At 41.9% G+C, this 19075-nt stretch overlaps 1 protein-coding gene across 2 annotated transcripts in view; it reads left to right on the top strand.

The window, feature by feature from the left end:
- Positions 1-202: 202 nt before the first annotated feature.
- LOC124253397 (E3 ubiquitin-protein ligase NEDD4-like) overlaps positions 203-19075 on the top strand; it is an 80440-nt gene continuing 61567 nt past the window's right edge. The window contains exon 1 of one of the 2 annotated variants that reach the window (XM_046687150.1): positions 203-1468. In XM_046687150.1, the coding sequence (XP_046543106.1) occupies positions 1343-1468 (126 nt within the window). In that variant the 5' untranslated portion in view covers positions 203-1342. The remainder of the gene's footprint in view (positions 1469-19075) is intronic. The other variant, XM_046687151.1, reaches the window with a different exon arrangement.

The following is a 19075-nucleotide window of genomic DNA, read 5'->3' as shown; positions in this document are numbered from 1 at the left end:
TCTGCTGCAATCTTGAGCTCACTGAGCCTATGAGAGTTCGTTGCAACACTTGTAGTGCACCTTAGCATTCCAACTGCAAGCTCAATCCAACTGCGCCAACATTCGCTGAGGAAGTTGAGAGTTGCGGCATTTACCGAGCAGACAATATCTCTCCCTATATGGGCCCCACTCAATTGCCCAATGCAGACGTCGAATTGACAAATACTACACGCATGAATCGTTCAACTCCTGTGTTATCTGAACACGGACGTGTATAATACCTCGTCAACAACAGTCGCAGTGTTTCAGTAGGAATTAACAACGACTGACTTTGGGAAAATCTGTCTTTTCCGCTCGTAAGTATATGCACATACGATTTCAACTGCAGAGGCAAGCGGGCTCTTCTCTCGTGTTACGCAGTGTTCAATGGCACTGCAGTCAACTGCTTCACAGTCCATACCGCAGCGCCTGAATTCAATCTTCACACGACGGTCGACCTGTATTACAATTGGGCTGACAGTGTAAAAGCTCGATTTGGGATACGCGCCAAATGACTTAACAAAAACGTACTTCCTTGATGACAGTGAAACGTTTACAAGGAGGCATGGTGTTGTTCGCTCCACAGAAGTCCCGCAGTGATGTTTACACCTACACTCACATGGACGTCGTCGGAGACGGCAACACTACAGCATGCCTAGTCAAAACTACAGTGTTGTGAACGAAAACAGCCGAGCTTACTGAGAAGTGGGACATAAAGAGTTACTTCTGTCTACACGGAGATATTGTGAGGACAGGGTTTAGATTATTTTGAGGAAGGGCCTCGGCGATTAATCGATACTGACGCGCGGCAGGAAGACCAGGCGCGGATATTTCAAAGTTACATGTTCAATTGGGGTGTCGATTGAGGAATTACATGGACACCTTTCAGTGCGTGTTGAAGGCTAAGTGTTCAGTGTCCTTCTGTATATGTTACTGGCGTTTACAGTGAGTGTTTGTGCAGTGTCTGGTAGTGTTTTCTTATTTGATTGTGGCGTTCATTGTTCGTGCATTACGTGATCCTCGTTGTGGAATTGTCGTCTGCTCGAGAACATCTGGATCTATTTTCTGCCAAGTTAAAAACTGGTGGCAACTGAATGACCTGCTAATTCTAGGCCAAGGACCCATTTGTATTAGGCTGTGTTCTAACCTGGAAAATCTAATCCAGGGTACAGTTTTCATTATTCGTTTCCTGTATAGTTTGGCGCATTATTGACGGTGGATTAACTGAGGATTAGGGCTTGTTCATGAATCCACCTGGTTGAAGTGATCAGTTCGTTATCAGTGGGATCCGTGTTCTACAGAGCCGTACTAGCTGTGATCCAAGATGAACCGAGGACCACATCATAGGACGCAGTCGGTCCCAAACCAGAGACGACGTCGTGAACGGCCTGTGATCCGACACAACCGCTCCTTCGATGTACCCCGACATATGGGATCGGACCGACACTCGGTAGGTTCTGAACACCGTTGTGTGACACCATATCACAGCTTGGTGGATCTTCCTATACATATACGTACACACTGTTTGATAATGCATATGTCTACCACTAATGTCTTGTCTTTACAGCTCCACGCCAAATACACCAAAATACATCAGTATGTATGTAGGGACTTGCCAAGTCTGCGAATGCTATTGTGTCGAAATGTGAGTGAGACTAGGTTCAGCTATGTACGTAGAAACACCTGGACCATTTGTATAATCTTGATGTTTCAGTGAACACCTGTTGGGGCTGTATATGTGTAGATACCTCGTACATCTGAAGATGGATGCACAGGTTAAACCCGTGTTGGAGCTGTGTATATGAAGACACCTCGTACCTCTGTACATCTGTATATGAATGGACACGTGTTAATGTAGACACCTCATACATCTGTGGACACGTACAGACACGTGTTATATGGGGCTATGTATGCATGTAGACACCTCATACATCTGTATATGAATGGACACGTGTTAAACCCGTGTATAGACACGTGTTGACACATGTTTGAGCTGTATATGGATGTAGACACCTCGTACATCTATATATGGATGCACATATATGTAGACACCTTAAATCCGTGTATAGACACGTGTTGGAGCTGTGTATATGTAGACACCTCGTACATCTGTATATGAATGGACGTGTTGGTACTGTATATATGTAGACACCTCGTTAATGGACCCAGCCACGTGTATAGACACGTGTTGGAGCTGTGTATATGTAGACATCTCGTACATCTGTATATGAATGGACACGTGTTAAAACCGTGTACAGACACATGTTTGAGCTGTATATATGTAGACACCTCCCATATATCTGTATATGAAGACATCTCGTACATCTGTATATGAATGGACACGTGTTAAAACCGTGTACAGACACATGTTTGAGCTGTATATGTATAGACACCTCATATATCTGTATATGAATGCACACATGTTAAGTCCGTGTATAGACACGTGTTGGAGCTGTGTATATGTAGACACCTCGTACATCACACGTTTTAAACTTGTTTATGAACATATATTGAAGTTGAATATCGACGGACATGTTATTCATAGGTATATAGACACGTGTTGAATCTGGAGATAGGTAGTCACTTGTTACATCTGAATGTGGATTGACACGTGTTGAATCTGGTTATGGTTAGATACGCAGTGCATCTGGATGTAGACAAACAAGTGATAAATCTGGTTATAGGTAGACACTTGTTATGTCCGGATGTACATCAGGTTATGGGTAGACACGTCTTTCATCTGGATGTACATAAAAACGTGTTGAATCAAGTTGTAGATAGACACGGGGCGGTGGGGTAGCCCAGTGGACAAAGCGTTGGCTCGTCACGCCGAAGACCTGGTTTCGAATCCTCACATGGGTACAATATGTGACACCCATTTCTGATGTCCCCCGCCGTGATGTTGCTGGAATATTGCTCTGCATGTAGACGGACACGTGTTGAAGCTTTGCATTAATAGACAAGGTGTGTTTATGTGTGTATTATATATACTTATACTCTACTTGCATGTGGATAGACCTTATATATATATGTGTGTGTGTGTGTGTGTGTGTGTGTGTGTGTGTGTGTGTGTGTGTACACACTTATATTACTTATACCCTACTTATATACGGATAGACATCATATGAAAATAGACACGTGGTACATAAGTATATATGTAGACATATGATGCCACTGTATGTGGGTGGGCATGTAGTGACGTCCTCGATACCTGGCCCTGTGTAACATACTGTTGTATCCCAGGCGACAGTGATACATCGCACTACCTAGCAGTCACTGAAACACATTACAAGGGTATCATGTCACGACACATAGTTTCGGGTTGGGTGTTCAGAGGTTTTGTGAAACTAATAGTTTCCGTTTATTTCATGAGGACATTTGACTTGCTTAATATATTGATTTAATATAAACCCACCGAACCAACAAGTATAATGATTATATTATTTGAGATTGTTTCTCACCAAACGGCTGAACATTCTTGTGTACATTACACGCTTCTTAGTACACATGCAATATAGGCCATTTTATTGTGGCGCCCATAACATTAACCCACAATAATATCGACAAGTTTCACAATGCCTAACATTTCATATTCTCTTACACAATGTGTATGTTTGTGAGTTGACGTACACTGCCGGCCTATTATAGAGGTGCGGGCACCTAGTGGTACTGCCAGTCATTTGCGACCAACTCACACAAGACGTCATCTTCAATTTCACATTTGCATTTGAACATTTGAACAGGCTAACATGGTACAGTTTAATTACGTATACAGAGGCTGCATGACTACAGGATTATGGCGGTGAGCCCACATTGCCGGTCACGTTATTCACCTGTCGCGTTATGCCGCGATATCACCTTTCATAGTTTTTAAAGTGGTCCTGTGAAAGCAAACAGTAACATATGTTGGCAAAAACAACCCTATAATTATTATTATTATATTATTATTTAAAATTTAATAATAAATTTAATTAAAAAATAATAATAATAAAGTGGTCCTATGAAAGCAAACAGTAACATATGTTGGCAAAAAACCAACCCTATAACACAGGCGTGTGTTCGTGCTTGGTTCCTGATCTACATATGTATACATCACGTGGTTAAATGTGTGAGTGAAAGGGTGTTGTGTTACGCCTCAGTAAGCAATATGTCAGCTGTAACAGGATGGCCTACAGATGGGTGTCATGATCATCGTTCCACACCGTCGGGCACGATGTTATGCAATCAACGAAGTCGCAGAATCCGGCCACCCGATTCCTTCTGTTTCGATTCTTACCAGAAGTTCGTGGGCATAAAACCAAACCTGCCATCCACACGGCAATGGCTTTATGGCCAGCAAATGTTAATGAATTTGTTCATGAAAAATAGAATAACCGAAAACGTTGTATATGAGTTCAACTCAGCATTGTATAACTGCTGTTGCTGCTGGAACGCGGCGTCTCAGGCAGCCGAACAGCTCACACCTACATCAGTATGAGTCATGATATCGATCTCCAACGCTTGTGTATGGTCAATAGTTTACCAAGCGGAGCCCCATGGCGAACACTGCAAATCTTTTCCCCTTGAGTGAAACCTACAGAAGCTTTGCACTAGCCGAGTGCAGTAATGGAGTTATTTGAGGAGATCAGGGGACAAGAGTGGTTTAATTCAGTCGACGTGTTGTGTACAATACACATCGTTTATTTATCCTTTGGACATGATTGTTAAGATTATGACATGTATCTCCTAGGAGTCCGATAAATAAATAAACTCATTGCTTGTTCAAGACGGTGAGCTTATCGTTATATACTTGTGAACGTTTCCATGGGGTATTCTCAGTGTCCGGCAGGGTCGAGTGATCGGACTGCTTGAAGGTGTCTTGTACGGATGTCCCCCGCGGGGTTTGTTGCTGTATGAAGATATGCCTATCAAATGTCAAGTAGTGTACTATGTTGGGTTATTTAGATGTACCTGATTCCAATAATGGTTCTCAAGAATCCCAGATCTCACTCACTCTGCGTCGTAGGTTTCACCAAATTGGTTAAGGTTTGAGACCTGCCTTACTTTGAGCAGAGACCATATAATAGATTATTATATGGTCTCTGCTTTGAGCTTCTGCCGTGATATAACCGCAGTACTGAAGCAGGGAGCGTTGAAGCACATTCACTCAGTATAGTGTGACTAGGGGCGGTCAGGTATATACCGGAGTCGTCGAGCAAGACCTCCCATGACTATTGCAGTGCAGGAATGTAGTAGGTGTCTCGCATGTCAACATTGTACAGAAGATGCTGGCAGCCTTACACATGCTGCGGCCACGACGCCGGGTGCTTCCCTTCACACATTCTCTCGACCGCAACGTTTCGTCGACGAGAAAAGATGCATATTTACTGCTCGCTATGCACGTACACACACGTGGCTTATGCAAAGCATTCATCGTGTAAGTGGGATCACACGTGGTGTGTTGGTGGGGCTCTCAGGGTTAAACCATTCACCGTTTAGTCCAATCAGACAGGTTTATTTCATTGAACCATTCACCATTCAGTTCAGTCAGACAGGTTTGTTTCATTAAACCATTCAGTTCAATCAGACCTATTCTGTCACGCATTCAGGCCATTCAAGCACTCTGCCACTTAAGTGTATTTCGTTAAACCATTCATCCATTCTGTCGTGCAGGTGTGTTTCGTTAAACCATTCATCCATTCTGTCGTGCCGGTGTATTTCGTTAAACCATTCATCCATTCTGCCCTGCAGGTGTGTTTCGTTAAACCATACATCCATTCTGTCGTGCAGGTGTATTTCGTTAAACCATTCATCCATTCTGTCGTGCAGGTGTATTTCGTTAAACCATTCATCCATTCTGTCGTGCAGGTGTATTTCGTTAAACCATTCATCCATTCTGTCTTGCAGGTGTATTTCGTTAAACCATACATCCATTCTGTCGTGCAGGTGTATTTCCTTAAACCATTCATCCATTCTGTCGTGCAGGTGTATTTCGTTCAACCATTCATCCATTCTGAAGTGCAGGTGTATTTCGTTAAACCATTCATCCATTCTGTCGTGCAGGTGTATTTCGTTAAACCATTCATCCATTCTGTCGTGCAGGTGTATTTCGTTAAACCATTCATCCATTCTGTCGTGCAGGTGTATTTCGTTAAACCATTCATCCATTCTGTCGTGCAGGTGTATTTCGTTAAACCATTCATCCATTCTGAAGTGCAGGTGTATTTCGTTAAACTATCCTCCAGTTCAGTGAGGAATGTTTGTTCCATTAAACTATCCACGGGTTCACGCATATAGTTTAATTTCGATAAACAATTTCCAATTTTGTCCGTGAAGATTCGGTTTATAACTGATCTTCAGCAACTCCTTTAGGCAAACGGTATATCCTGTCAGGATAGTTGACTTAGTGGATACACATCTTCGTAGCCAAATTATTGATGTCGATGCTCATGATGTCGATCACTGGATTGCCTGGTCCCGACTCCATTATTTACAGAAGGCTGTCATATAGCTGGAATATTACTGAGTGTGGCGTTTCACAACACACATTCACCAGATCAGTCAGTTTAACCATTCCCTACGCTGGGTTCGAATGTCCACACTGTCAAGAGAGTTCTGTCGAGGTTTCACATTGAAGAAGCAGTCCTAGTTACACATTGTAACTGCCCGTAGCTGCCCACAACTCACGAAGACTGATACCTTGTACATCGTGAATATCCGGGTCAGAATTGGTCTCTAGCAACCCATGCTTGTAGTAAAAGGCAATTAACGGGTTCGCTTGCACATCATGGTATCCCAATTGTAAAGATCGACGCTTATGATGTCGATCACTGGATTGTGTGGTCGAAACCGCCGTCATATAGTTTGAAAATTGCTGAATGCAGCGTTAAACAACAAACATATACTTTGTACATAATTGCTTACAAATAAAATTGAACAAGCACAGTATTTTCTTAAGGTAAAACCCTTCCGCTGACTTTAATGCTGTACTATACACTTGCTGCTCCTTCCAATGATGACAATGGTTTGATGTTCTGACGAGCAGTACAAGGTAGACATCGGGTGTGTCTCCATCCTCGCAGCAGTATGTCATTATCCTGTCAACACAACCATATCACGACTGTTAACATTGATAACTGCTCAGTCGACTTGATTCGCCAGCAGCATGTGTCGCACTCCCCTGGTGCTTTCACCTCCACATTTATATCGCGTTGTTACCTATGTAGTTTAACCTGTTGGAACTTAAATCAGTCTGTGAAAACATAATCCTACGTTCATTTGCTTTCTTATATTTTGGTGTGTTATTTTCTAACGCTTAGGGAACTGGTTTTCGAGTATTAAATATACATGTTATATTTTTGTTTGGTCCTGAGCCTCGTTCCACAGAGCGATCGTAGCGCTAAGATGATCGTAACTCCCATAGTTTAACATAGACTTACGACTGTCGTAGCGGTATGATCGCTTTGAGGAACGGCGCCCTGGTATATAAAAGCCCCTGACTATCATCTCTTGTGTCCAGTATACAGTCCCTTGTAGTACATACATGAATACAGGTAGTCAAGTATTGTCGTTATTATATAGTTCCTGTTTTATGAAATGTTTGCTTCAGACAATTCTAGGAATGAATGAGTTAATGTAAGATGCAGCATCCTGTTGAACACGCACCTGTGTGACGCGATCACTGTCGGCCATTCCTCTTTGTTCTTTGAAGCCTGTGATGTGTATATAACGCCTCGTCACGGACATGTGTTGCGTGACATTCAAATAAAAGCTTTTGTCACATCTGATACATTTATTGTGCCTTTATAATGTCATCCTTCTACATGAGTTCAAACATGCATATATGTATGTATGTATATGTATGTGTGTGTGTGTGTGTGTGTGTGTGTGTGTGTGTGTGTGTGTGTGTGTGTGTGTGTGTGTGTGTGTGTGTGTGTGTGCATGAACCAAGACGCTGAAGAGACTTTCTATATCATGCTATTAACTGCTAATGATTAACTCACTTCTCATGTTTTAGAGGGCATGTTCTCATTTCGCCTACAGTCTTAAAACAACATTTCATGGTCTGTTGACTGTTGATTACGCAATGATAAACGAGTGGCACCCCTATGATCTAAAAGCGGACTCTTCTAGTTGAAGTACTTGAAGGACAAAAAGACATTTTTTAAAGAATTTATTTCTGTTATTTGTCTGTTATTTATTTACACTGTTATTTTATTAAAACCTTGTTTGAACTTCTTAGTGGATGCACCAATCCTCTTTACTCCACTACATATCCTTATAACAACACTACATATCCTTATAACAACACTACATATCCTTATAACAACACTACATATCCTTATAACAACTGAGTATTTTACAGTGAGACATTAACTACATATCATCATTGCTTTTACAATTTAGCTTGTGCATTAATCCCTTTCATCTTATTTTAACTGAACTGAACTGAACTTTAGTTCAACTCAGGCCGCAGACAGCGGCATATGAGGTTACATATATGTTACAATTAAATATATTCATATAGTTATAAACGATGTATGTGCAGTCGAATATTTCATATATACAGATGAATAAGTAATGCATTTTATATATATAAATATAGATTGCAAATAAATTGCATAAAGATAATAGAAATATTTAGATGGAGTATTCTTACCGAAGATTCTTAAAAACATTTATGATAATATTACAGAATAAACAGAGTTTTCTAAGAATACCTTTCTGATTGTTATTGAATAATGTATACATTTATGAAAATTTGGTTTGGAATGAAAAAATGGCTTTAAATATTTAACTCTTGCATTTATAAAGTGAGAACAAATAAATAAATAATGAGATTCATCCCCAATGTCGTTCCCATTACAAAGTTTACATATTCTATCACGTTTTTGAATATTGCTCTGGACAGCGGCCTGTTTCAATGGGTAAGTTATGATTTGCTGTTTCATAACTTAACAATGCCTTTGAACAATTATCATTTAAATACCCCAATATTTACTCAACCTTAAGTTAGATAAGGAGTTATATAAGATACCTTTTGGTGAATGTTCTACCGTAGACAACCACACTTGCTTATACGCATCTTCTAGTTTACATATAACTGTAATTTTTAGTTTATTCAATTTTTCAAAATTTTAGGAATTCCAGATATAACTAAGTCCAATTTCGTCAAAAAAATATTTAATATTCATTGTCCTTTCATGCTTACTTTTTCCAAAATGTGTGTCGTTAAAAAGTAATTCAGACATGAGTAAGGATAATTTGGAAGATTTACCTAATTAGTATGGCACTGACCAGTGAGTCAGGTTCATTATAAGAGTAGGGGTGCATTTTCTAATCCCAATTAGCCTACATTGTTTTTGTATGCGAAATGGGATGTAGGCGAAATGAGATGTAGGCGAATACAGACTAAACCGTTTTAGAGTATATCAGTTTATTTCTCTGTCATAAACTGCACCCAGCAATAATCTACGGATGATGTAAATACTCGTCTCCAGACCATACAATCCAGTGACGGGTTGACAAGCATGGGATGTTGGGGTCTTTTGGGGCCGTATTCCCACCCGAAATCTCCACTGGCCACATCAGTATATCAGTAGAGGCGCGTTCCTGTAATTTGTAGGAACGTCTTCAGCTCACCTGCCTCGTAACGGTCTCACCTTTATAGAGTATATTCTCTTTGTTTTCGTGATTTGATTATTGTATGAAACCATGCCACGGATCGCATGATTCGTCATGACCCTCTGCTTGTGGGCAACCATCTGTTTGCCGGATGTGGAACAATGATTGTTCCTAGGTGACCTTCAATACGACAGCCCACCGGATTCAGAGGCAGAAAGATTTATGGTTACTCAGGTCTGTGAGAGGAGCTAACTGGGTGACCGGGTTGCCCAGCAGTAAAAGCGTTCGCTCGTCAAGCTCAGTGATCGGGTTCGAGTACGTCAGGGGGATGGAGGTGACCCGGTTGTTGTCTCGGAGTGAGTCAGTGAGGGTGGCTGTTCATCAGGGTAGATCAGGGTAGACATCTCTCAGCCACTAGATGCTGTACAGTGTATACGGACTGTCAGTCACCAGCCAGTCAATATGTACTGTACAGTGTGTTCACGGGCATTTTCAGTCACTAGCCAAGCTGTCATCCATCCTATTTGCGTACATCGATGCTCATGATGTTGATAATTGGATTGTGCGGCGTTAAGCAACAAAAAAAAAAAATACTAGCCAAGCACTAGATACTGTACAGTGTGTATACGGTCTCTGTTAGTGACCGGGCAACCACCAGATACTGTACAGTGTGTATACGGTCTCTGTAAGTCACCGGGCAACCACCAGATACCGTACAGTGTGTATACGGTCTCTGTAAGTCACCGGGAAACCACCAGATACCGTACAGTGTGTATACGGTCTCTGTTAGTCACCGGGCAACCACCAGATACCGTACAGTGTTTGTACAGTCTCTCAGGGGCGGTGGGGTAGCCTAGTGGTTAAAGCGTTGGCTCGTCACGCCGAAGACCCGGGTTCGATTCCCCACATGGGCATAATGTGTTAAGCCCATTTCTGGTGTCCCCCGTCGTGATATTGCTGGAATATTGCTAAAAGCGGCGTTAAACTAAACTCAGTCAGTCAGTTGTACAGTCTCTGTTAGTCGGCACGTGATGATAACCAACTACAACACCATGCGATATTATGTATATTTATTCCACTGTGGTCCGGGTTACTTCTGGGACGTTGTAGGTTTTGCCTGACTGAATATTCATTACAAACAATGGAGATAAAGAGATGTATTGAATGCGTAGTTTGCGACTGACCAGGAAGTGGGCTCTCATGCGATATTGATATTGATTCAATACAAATGTTGTAATCTAGTTTTCCTCTTCCCAAGTTTCACTCCCAATAATTGTGGACGTAATAGTTTCACACTATGTCGCCCATTTTGAGAGTTATATGACGCTGGATGAGTATTTCAATTTGAATATTTATGATAGAATCGTTTTAGAGAGTTATCAGTTATGTTCTGATTTGTTGTAAGTCTCCTTATCGCAGTTATTGCGCTTGTTGAAATTCAGATTTTATTCATGGCATCTATCGACTCCACGGACGTAATGTTACATCGACTAAAACGCTGGAGCTCTTAAAAGTGCGTATTATCTGATTTGTTCTAGATTAATGACATTCGAATTTGCTCATAAGAGATTAACTATAATCAGATAAAGCATCGGGTGAACTTGGGGCGGTGGGGTGGCCTAATGGTTAAAGCGTTGGCGCGTCACGCCGAAGACCCGGGTTCGATTCCCCACATGGGCACAATGTGTGAAGCCCATTTCTGGTGTCCCCCGCCGTGATGTTGCTGGAATATTGCTAAAAGCGGCGTAAAACCATACTCACTCACTCGGGTGAACTTGAACTTCTTGGTATAGCTGTTACATTATAATCAAGCCGATAAACATGTGACCAGTTGGGGATGCTTAAAGTATTTGATAGTAATATACCATGTTTCTATCAAATGAACAAATGGAGAGGTCCCCACAGATGTACAGGTGCACTAGCATGCATGTATGCTGATTGAGATCACCCTGCTCCTCCTGGTACCGCACGTGCGTGTTCGTCATGACAGAACTATGCGCGTCGCCAAGTTGGAAACGTGCATATTTTTAAACATAATGGATAACATGAGCTTTGCAAGTGTATGTTCTATGTTTCTCCGATAGAGCAAGAAAAACACATCTTCGGCTATAGATCTGCGATACCGTTTGCAGTACATACATGCGGTCCTATTCAAGTAAGGGGCGGTGGAGTAGTGGTTAAAGCGTTCGCTCGTCACGCCGAAGACCCGGGTTCGATTCCCTACATGGGTACAATGTGTGAAGCCCATTTCTGCTGTCCCCCTCCGTGATATTGCTGGAATATTGCTAAAGCGGCGTAAAACTAAACCCACTCACTCACTCGCGTATTCAAGTAACGCAAAATGTGGCCAGGCTTGACTTACACTACACAGGCATGTATGGCATGTAGGTTAGTGTGTTCCTCTGTCTGAACAATGTGGCCCTTGACACTCGTGGATAGTAACGTCATAACGCTTGACCTATTTCATTATTTTTAAGACCAGTTGTTTTGACATTAAGTGTGCATTACTGTTCAGCTAGTTTATCGAATATAACATGTCTGACAAGGCTTAGGCAGGATACGTTACAAGTTGATTCGACAGCCTCCATCAAACAGTTGATACACCGTCTCCCTGGAGAGCGAATGGTCGGGGTTCGATTCCCGACCACGTCATTAGAAAAGACGTTTACAGATGGTGCTTGCTACAAAATGCCTTTCACTCGTGTTTAAGGGATCAAACACTACCTGACCTACTCGTCAGTACACTCTGTCTGGGGTATCCAAGTTAAAGCACGACACACCCAAATACACGGACGCACGAACGCACGCACGCACTATGCAAGGATCTTGACTCGACGTCCAAAGCACTTTACCTCACGCACCAGAGGATCGTCCAGACAGTTTCTGGTAAGGTTTAACCAGCCACTGTGACATCGATTTCTGCTTTGGTGCCACTTCCTGTACGATCGATTAATTGCCAGTCTGTCGCAATGTGAGTTACGTCTTACAGGCCAGATGCAGACGAAGCAGTGAGGAGAGGGTGTGGTTAGCCTAAGACTCGGGTTGACCCAGGCAGGTCTATATGATACAGCTTATTTGCATTGCCAAACCTCGCTGTCTGTCTGTCTATGTCGTTATCCCATGCTTTACGTCGCCCATGCAGCTGCAACATCTCACGTAGAGTGCCGTCAACGAGATGACGCGACAAGCATGTTTGTACGTACACGAGAGGTCACCTCGACACAATGTCCAGCACATATAGGTCTGGGGTAGCTGGGTGTGTTGTCGGGTAGCAGGGTGTGCTGTCAGGTATTTGTGGTTACTGTTGAAGGCCTGCTGGATTAGGATTGTGCAATGCCTGGTTCTGGATAAGGAAACAACTCGTCATGAGACTTTGACCCCGCTGCTTTACGTCAGTGTAACAAGACATCCACCATCGTGAAAAAATGTATGATGGTATAGTAGTCCTCAATGATACAATTAATATCCAAAGCCTAATTATAATTATCCAAAGTAGTTTTTTACAGCTGGCATGTCGATATTTTATTACTAATCTATACATTCTGATCAAATGTTGGCAAACAATCCGAAATCTCCTTCAGTGATTAATGCACAACAGATCTTTCACTAGTAAAAACAGAGCTGTGTCTCGCTTGTTGTAAGAACAGAGCTGTCTCTCGCTTGTTGTAAGAACAGGGCTGTATCTCGCTTGTTGTAAGAACAGAGCTGTCTCTCGCTTGTTGTAAGAACAGAGCTGTCTCTCGCTTGTTGTAAGAACAGAGCTGTGTCTCTCTTGTTGTAAGAACAGAGCTGTGTCTCTCTTGTTGTAAGAACAGAGCTGTCTCTCGCATGTTGTAAGAACAGAGCTGTGTCTCTCTTGTTGTAAGAACAGGGCTGTCTCTCGCATGTTGTAAGAACAGAGCTGTGTCTCTCTTGTTGTAAGAACAGAGCTGTGTCTCTCTTGTTGTAATAACAGAGCTGTGTCTCGCTTGTTGTAAGAACAGAGCTGTGTCTCGCTTGTTGTAAGAACAGAACTGTCTGTTGCTTGTTGTAAGAACAGAGCTGTGTCTCTCGTTGTAAGAACAGAGCTGTCTCTCGCTTGTTGTAAGAACAGAACTGTCTCTTGCCTGTTGTAATAACAGAGCTGTGTCTCGCTTGTTGCAAGAACAGATCTGTATCTCGCTTGTTGTAAGAACAGAGCTGTCTCTCGCTTGTTGTAAGAACAGAGCTGTGTCTCGCTTGTTGTAAGAACAGAGCTGCATCTCGCTTGTTGCAAGAACAGAGCTGTCTCTCGCTTGTTGTAAGAACAGAGCTGTCTCTCACTTGTTGTAAGAACAGAGCTGCATCTCGTTTGTTGCAAGAACAGAGCTGTCTCTCGCTTGTTGTAAGAACAGAGCTGTCTCTCGCTTGTTGTAAGAACAGAGCTGTCTCTCGCTTGCTGTAAGAACAGAGCTGTCTCTCGCTTGTTGTAAGAACAGAGCTGTCACTCGCTTGTTGTAAGAACAGAGTTGTCTCTCGCTTGTTGTAAGAACAGAGCTGCATCTCGTTTGTTGCAAGAACAGAGCTGTCTCTTGCTTGTTGTAAGAACGTACAAACAGCACTGCTACCAAACATGGCCGGGGAACAACAGACTCATTACGATTGAGTGAATACTGGAAACTCAGTCCGAACGATTACATGTGAGTAAATACTAAATGTCGTGTTTGAACTGTCGTGCACGACCCTCCAGGCCAGGAGAGTGATCAGTGTCGTTCACGTAGTTACACACGTAACTAATTAATGCAGACGAAGACAATCACTAGCCAGCGAAGTCACACCTATATCGTGATGGCAAACCAGCGTTGATTACTTATTGACCTGTACTCTGCAGCAATGAACTTCCCTTAGATGTTGGAATCTTACAAATTAGTCAATAGCCGGGTGAGAAAAATCAATTGTCTCCACTTTTGAACTGAGAAATACTGCCCGTTTAAAGCTGCCTTGTATTGCACTGTATCCCGGATAGGGACCATGCGGCTCATACAGACACGCTGTGTTGTAAGATTATCACATTAAAGGGCCTTTTGATGTTCAACTGGGAAACATTCCACTGGGCGTGATAACTTTTGCAAATATCATTCATGTCACCATGTCAGGGTGTTTACCAGCAGTGTACTGTAGTACATACATAAATAGAAATTTGCTTTGTGTAATTATTTTGTGGATTTCCTGAACCTTGAATATATATATATATATATATAGATATATATAGATATAGATATATATATATATATATATATATATATATATATATATATACGCACAAAATGTCCAAAGTAGTACAAGTGTTCAGTCATAAATAACAGAAGAGTAAAGAACGAAACATGTTGGAGAAAAAGGCATTCTGTTTTTATTTATCTATGCAATATATATATATATATATATATATATATATATATATATATATATATATATATATATATACATATATATAGATATAGATATAGATATAGATATATATATATATATACACGTGCGTGCGTGTGTGTGTGTATTTCAGATCATGAGGATATATGTGCTCAGATTTGTGGCTGTGTGCATGTATTATATGAACATGGCAGACGAGTGGTTGTCTGATGCCGCCTCCTGCACAGCGACCTCTTTGATGGTCTGTTGTGATGCGAAAGCATTTTGAATGAGACATGGTGTTTTACTTAGTAGCAACCAGGAAGTTCTTCACTTGCTCTGTCGTAAACAAGCAATACTATCCCATGACTCTAGGCTAAGTAGACCCCCATCAGGTGGCCCAATACGCATGCAATGTGTTTGTTTTGTTTGAGTTTAATGCGGCATAGTTGTATTTTGTCTCATGCTATAAACACATTACTGGGGAAAATATATAATGTACAAACATTATACCGCTCAGGTCGGGTTCATACAAATGTCGACATTCCGAATCCAGGTCCATCGTCGCTGTGAGGTTTTCTGTGCTGGGGAGGGGTCGTCGTGACGGCTGCGGTGTGTCCTACTGTGTCGAGTTGGTCTGCTTTTTACATCAGAGGCCCGTCTAGTAGTGGTCTGTGTGCCAAGGTTGTGTATAGGTATATCAGCGAAGAATTTAAATTATGTGTTGAGACGTACAGTGACTGTCAGATGGTTTTGTGTACCGTCCGTCGAGAACGACGTTACAGAACGTCATGGACGCACATGAAGGTCACACATTCAGCCAGGTCACACATTCAGTCAGATCACACATTCAACCAGGTCACACATTCAGTCAGATCACACATCCATGTCACACATTCAGCCAGGTCACACATTCAGTCAGATCACACATCCAGGTCACACATTCAGTCAGGTCACACATTCAGTTCAGATCACACATTCAGATCCAGAGTCACATTCATCCAGGTCACACATTCAGTCAGGTCACATTCAGTCACAGTCAGGTCACACATCAGTCAGGTCACACATTCAGTCCAGGTCACACATTCAGTCTGGTCACACATTCAGTCAGGTCACACATTCAGTCAGGTCACACATTCAGTCAGGTCACACATTCAGTCAGGTCACACATTCAGTCAGGTCACACATTCAGTCAGGTCACACATTCAGTCAGGTCACACATTCAGTCAGGTCACACATTCAGTCAGGTCACATTCAGTCAGGTCAAACATTCAGTCAGGTCAGGTCAAACATTCAGTCAGGTCAAACATTCAGTCAGGTCACACATTCAGTCAGGTCACACATTCAGTCAGGTCAAACATTCAGTCAGGTCAAACATTCAGTCAGGTCAAACATTCAGTCAGGTCACACATTCAGTCAGGTCACACATTCAGTCAGGTCAAACATTCAGTCAGGTCAAACATTCTGACAGGTCACACATTTAGTCAGGTCACACATTCAGTCAGGTCACACATTCTGACAGGTCACACATTTAGTCAGGTCACACATTCAGTCAGGTCACACATTCAGTCAAGTCAAACATTCAGTCAGATCACACATTCAGCCAGGTCACACATTCAGTCAGGTCACACATTCAGTCAGGTCACAGTCAAGTCACAGATTCAGTCAAGTCACAGATTCAGTCAAGTCACAGATTCAGTCAAGTCACAGATTCAGTCAAGTCACAGATTCAGTCAGGTCACACAATCAATATGGTCAAACATTCAGTCAGGTCAAACATTCAGTCGGGAACACATTCAGTCGGGAACACATGCAAAATCACACTTCCCTAATTCAGCTCATGCACTATATTAGGCCTTCTCTACAGACAGCGAAAATAGCACTTGATTGTTAATCAACTTTTGTTACGTTCTCTTAATATTCATATGTGAGTATTGACCACCTTAGAGTTCTGTTTTCATCTGCACCTTGCATTAACTGGCTAAATGTTAACTGCTATATATATTCCTCCTACGTTGGAGGGAGTATAAGGAACAGAACACGCGTATATGGGAGGAATTAATCTTCTGGTTTTGCGTTATCTTCTAGAATTTAAAATATCAGTTTCACCACCTCCGTTTTAGAACTTTAACTAACAACCAATTTTCCAGACAGCGACAGTATAATTTTAATGGTTCATCTTACGTCAGTGTTATTCAATTATGCTATTTCTACATAAGTAGGTATTACATAGTTTTGCTGAATTAATAGCACACAACACTTTTATGATATATTGTATAAAGGTAATACAAGATCCGACGCTAAAGCGGGATCTATAGGCCTTCTGTATATTCATAATTCTGTAGGTAAGATCTTAGCGAATCAATTGGTGACGGCACTCTGAACACTTCAGGTCAGTAATGGGTAATTAAACAGAGCCGTACATCGATCTTTGAGTGAGGATGAATAAACCGATGTTCCCGTTGCCTGCATCGATGAATGACTAAACAAGTTCGCACACTATCGTGCGTGTACGTATACGTGGGTCACATCAGTGAAACTGGGTGTCTTCACCTCTGACTTTCCTCGAACAAAATGTGGGGATATTGTGTGTGATGTACCGGTGCATGCTGAATGGACGATGTACCGGTGGATGCTGAATGGACGATGTGCTTGGTGTGTGTGTGACAACAGTTTGAGTTCGTTGTTTGACGCCGCAATCATTATTGTTATTTGGGCCATACATTGAGGCCTGTCAATAATCGAGTCTGTACCCAACACACTGGTCAGTGCTTGGTGTTGTGACCAACGATCCCGGTATCGGGGTACGATGTGTTGCAATTTTGTTTTTGTTTCTTCTGGTTTTCTTTGATTTTCATTGATTAGTTTTTTTATGTTTTTTGAAAAAAAAAATGAAATTATATATCTTTTTAAGTTTTTCGTATTTTTGTTGTGTTTTGGGTGGTGGGGTTGGGGGAGGTGGTGAGTGCTTTGAATCCAGGTTCGTTCCAATTATATTTCCAGGTTTGTCCGCAACTTATCCTTGCTGTGTAGTCAATAAACGTCACCCACCCATGTCACACAGGGTTGGCCTCAGCTGTCACACAATGACGGGAAGAGACATTGACGTACATACACAATGGTATTACTGCAATATTGATGAAACCCAGTTCACGCACTCACTGTCCCCATGCGAGGTCTTACACATGGACAACACACCTAGTACTAACATCTCGGCCGGCAGCCCCACACTAAGTAATATGTCATTCAGATGTATTTTCTAACGCTGTCAAATACTGAAACCCTTAGAATGGAAAGCTTCATTTGCTGTTTATTTACTCAACTTACGAACAGAATGAACGAGGCAACAGCCACTCAACGCACGTACACCAATTTCTCTTGTTAGCGACCCCACGTGTGACAAACGGGAGATATAGCTGGACTGGGTCTGTTTGTGTCACGGCCGTGGGCGGTGCGAGTTGAAATTAATGAGGTTGTTTTGTGGTCGTTCTAAAATTAAGTATTTTCGTCATCATAAACATAGTTGATGCAACTGTTTCAATGAATACGCTCTCGTATACAAACATAGGACTAATCTATTATTCGAAGCCCCCTTACTTCAGTGAACACGACAAGGCGGCTTTGCGTAATAATCTTGATGATTTATGTTTGCGTTTAGGGCTAAATCGCTTTATGATTACATCGAATTTTGCAGTCTATTTATACTTTGACTTTGTGTGTTGACATTGTATTACCCATTGTTGTCGGAATTGGCAGTCTTCATAAGGAGCGCAGTCATGGCAAATCTATATTTACCATCAGCTTCTATTTCCGGAACAGATCAACGATTAGTTAACTTGTTTCTAAATTGAGATAATGGGCCAGCTGGATGTTGATTGATGGCAATAACATCCACAATTATACCAGTATTGTACAACGTTAACAGAATATTCCCGAGAGCATAAGTCACTCACACCATCGGTCGACGAGGCTTCTGCAACAGTATCTACACCGTAAACTGTTGTTCCGTCGTGTAGTGGACATCACTGTTCTATAATTGTCATATACTACACCTAGCAATGTTATACCATCGTGTTGTAGACATCACTGT

The sequence above is a fragment of the Haliotis rubra genome, unplaced genomic scaffold (assembly GCF_003918875.1).
Source record: "Haliotis rubra isolate DU_JTF1 unplaced genomic scaffold, ASM391887v1 Scf54, whole genome shotgun sequence".
In the NCBI taxonomy this organism is placed as follows: domain Eukaryota; kingdom Metazoa; phylum Mollusca; class Gastropoda; order Lepetellida; family Haliotidae; genus Haliotis; species Haliotis rubra.
This window is presented reverse-complemented; position numbering and strand designations above follow the sequence as displayed.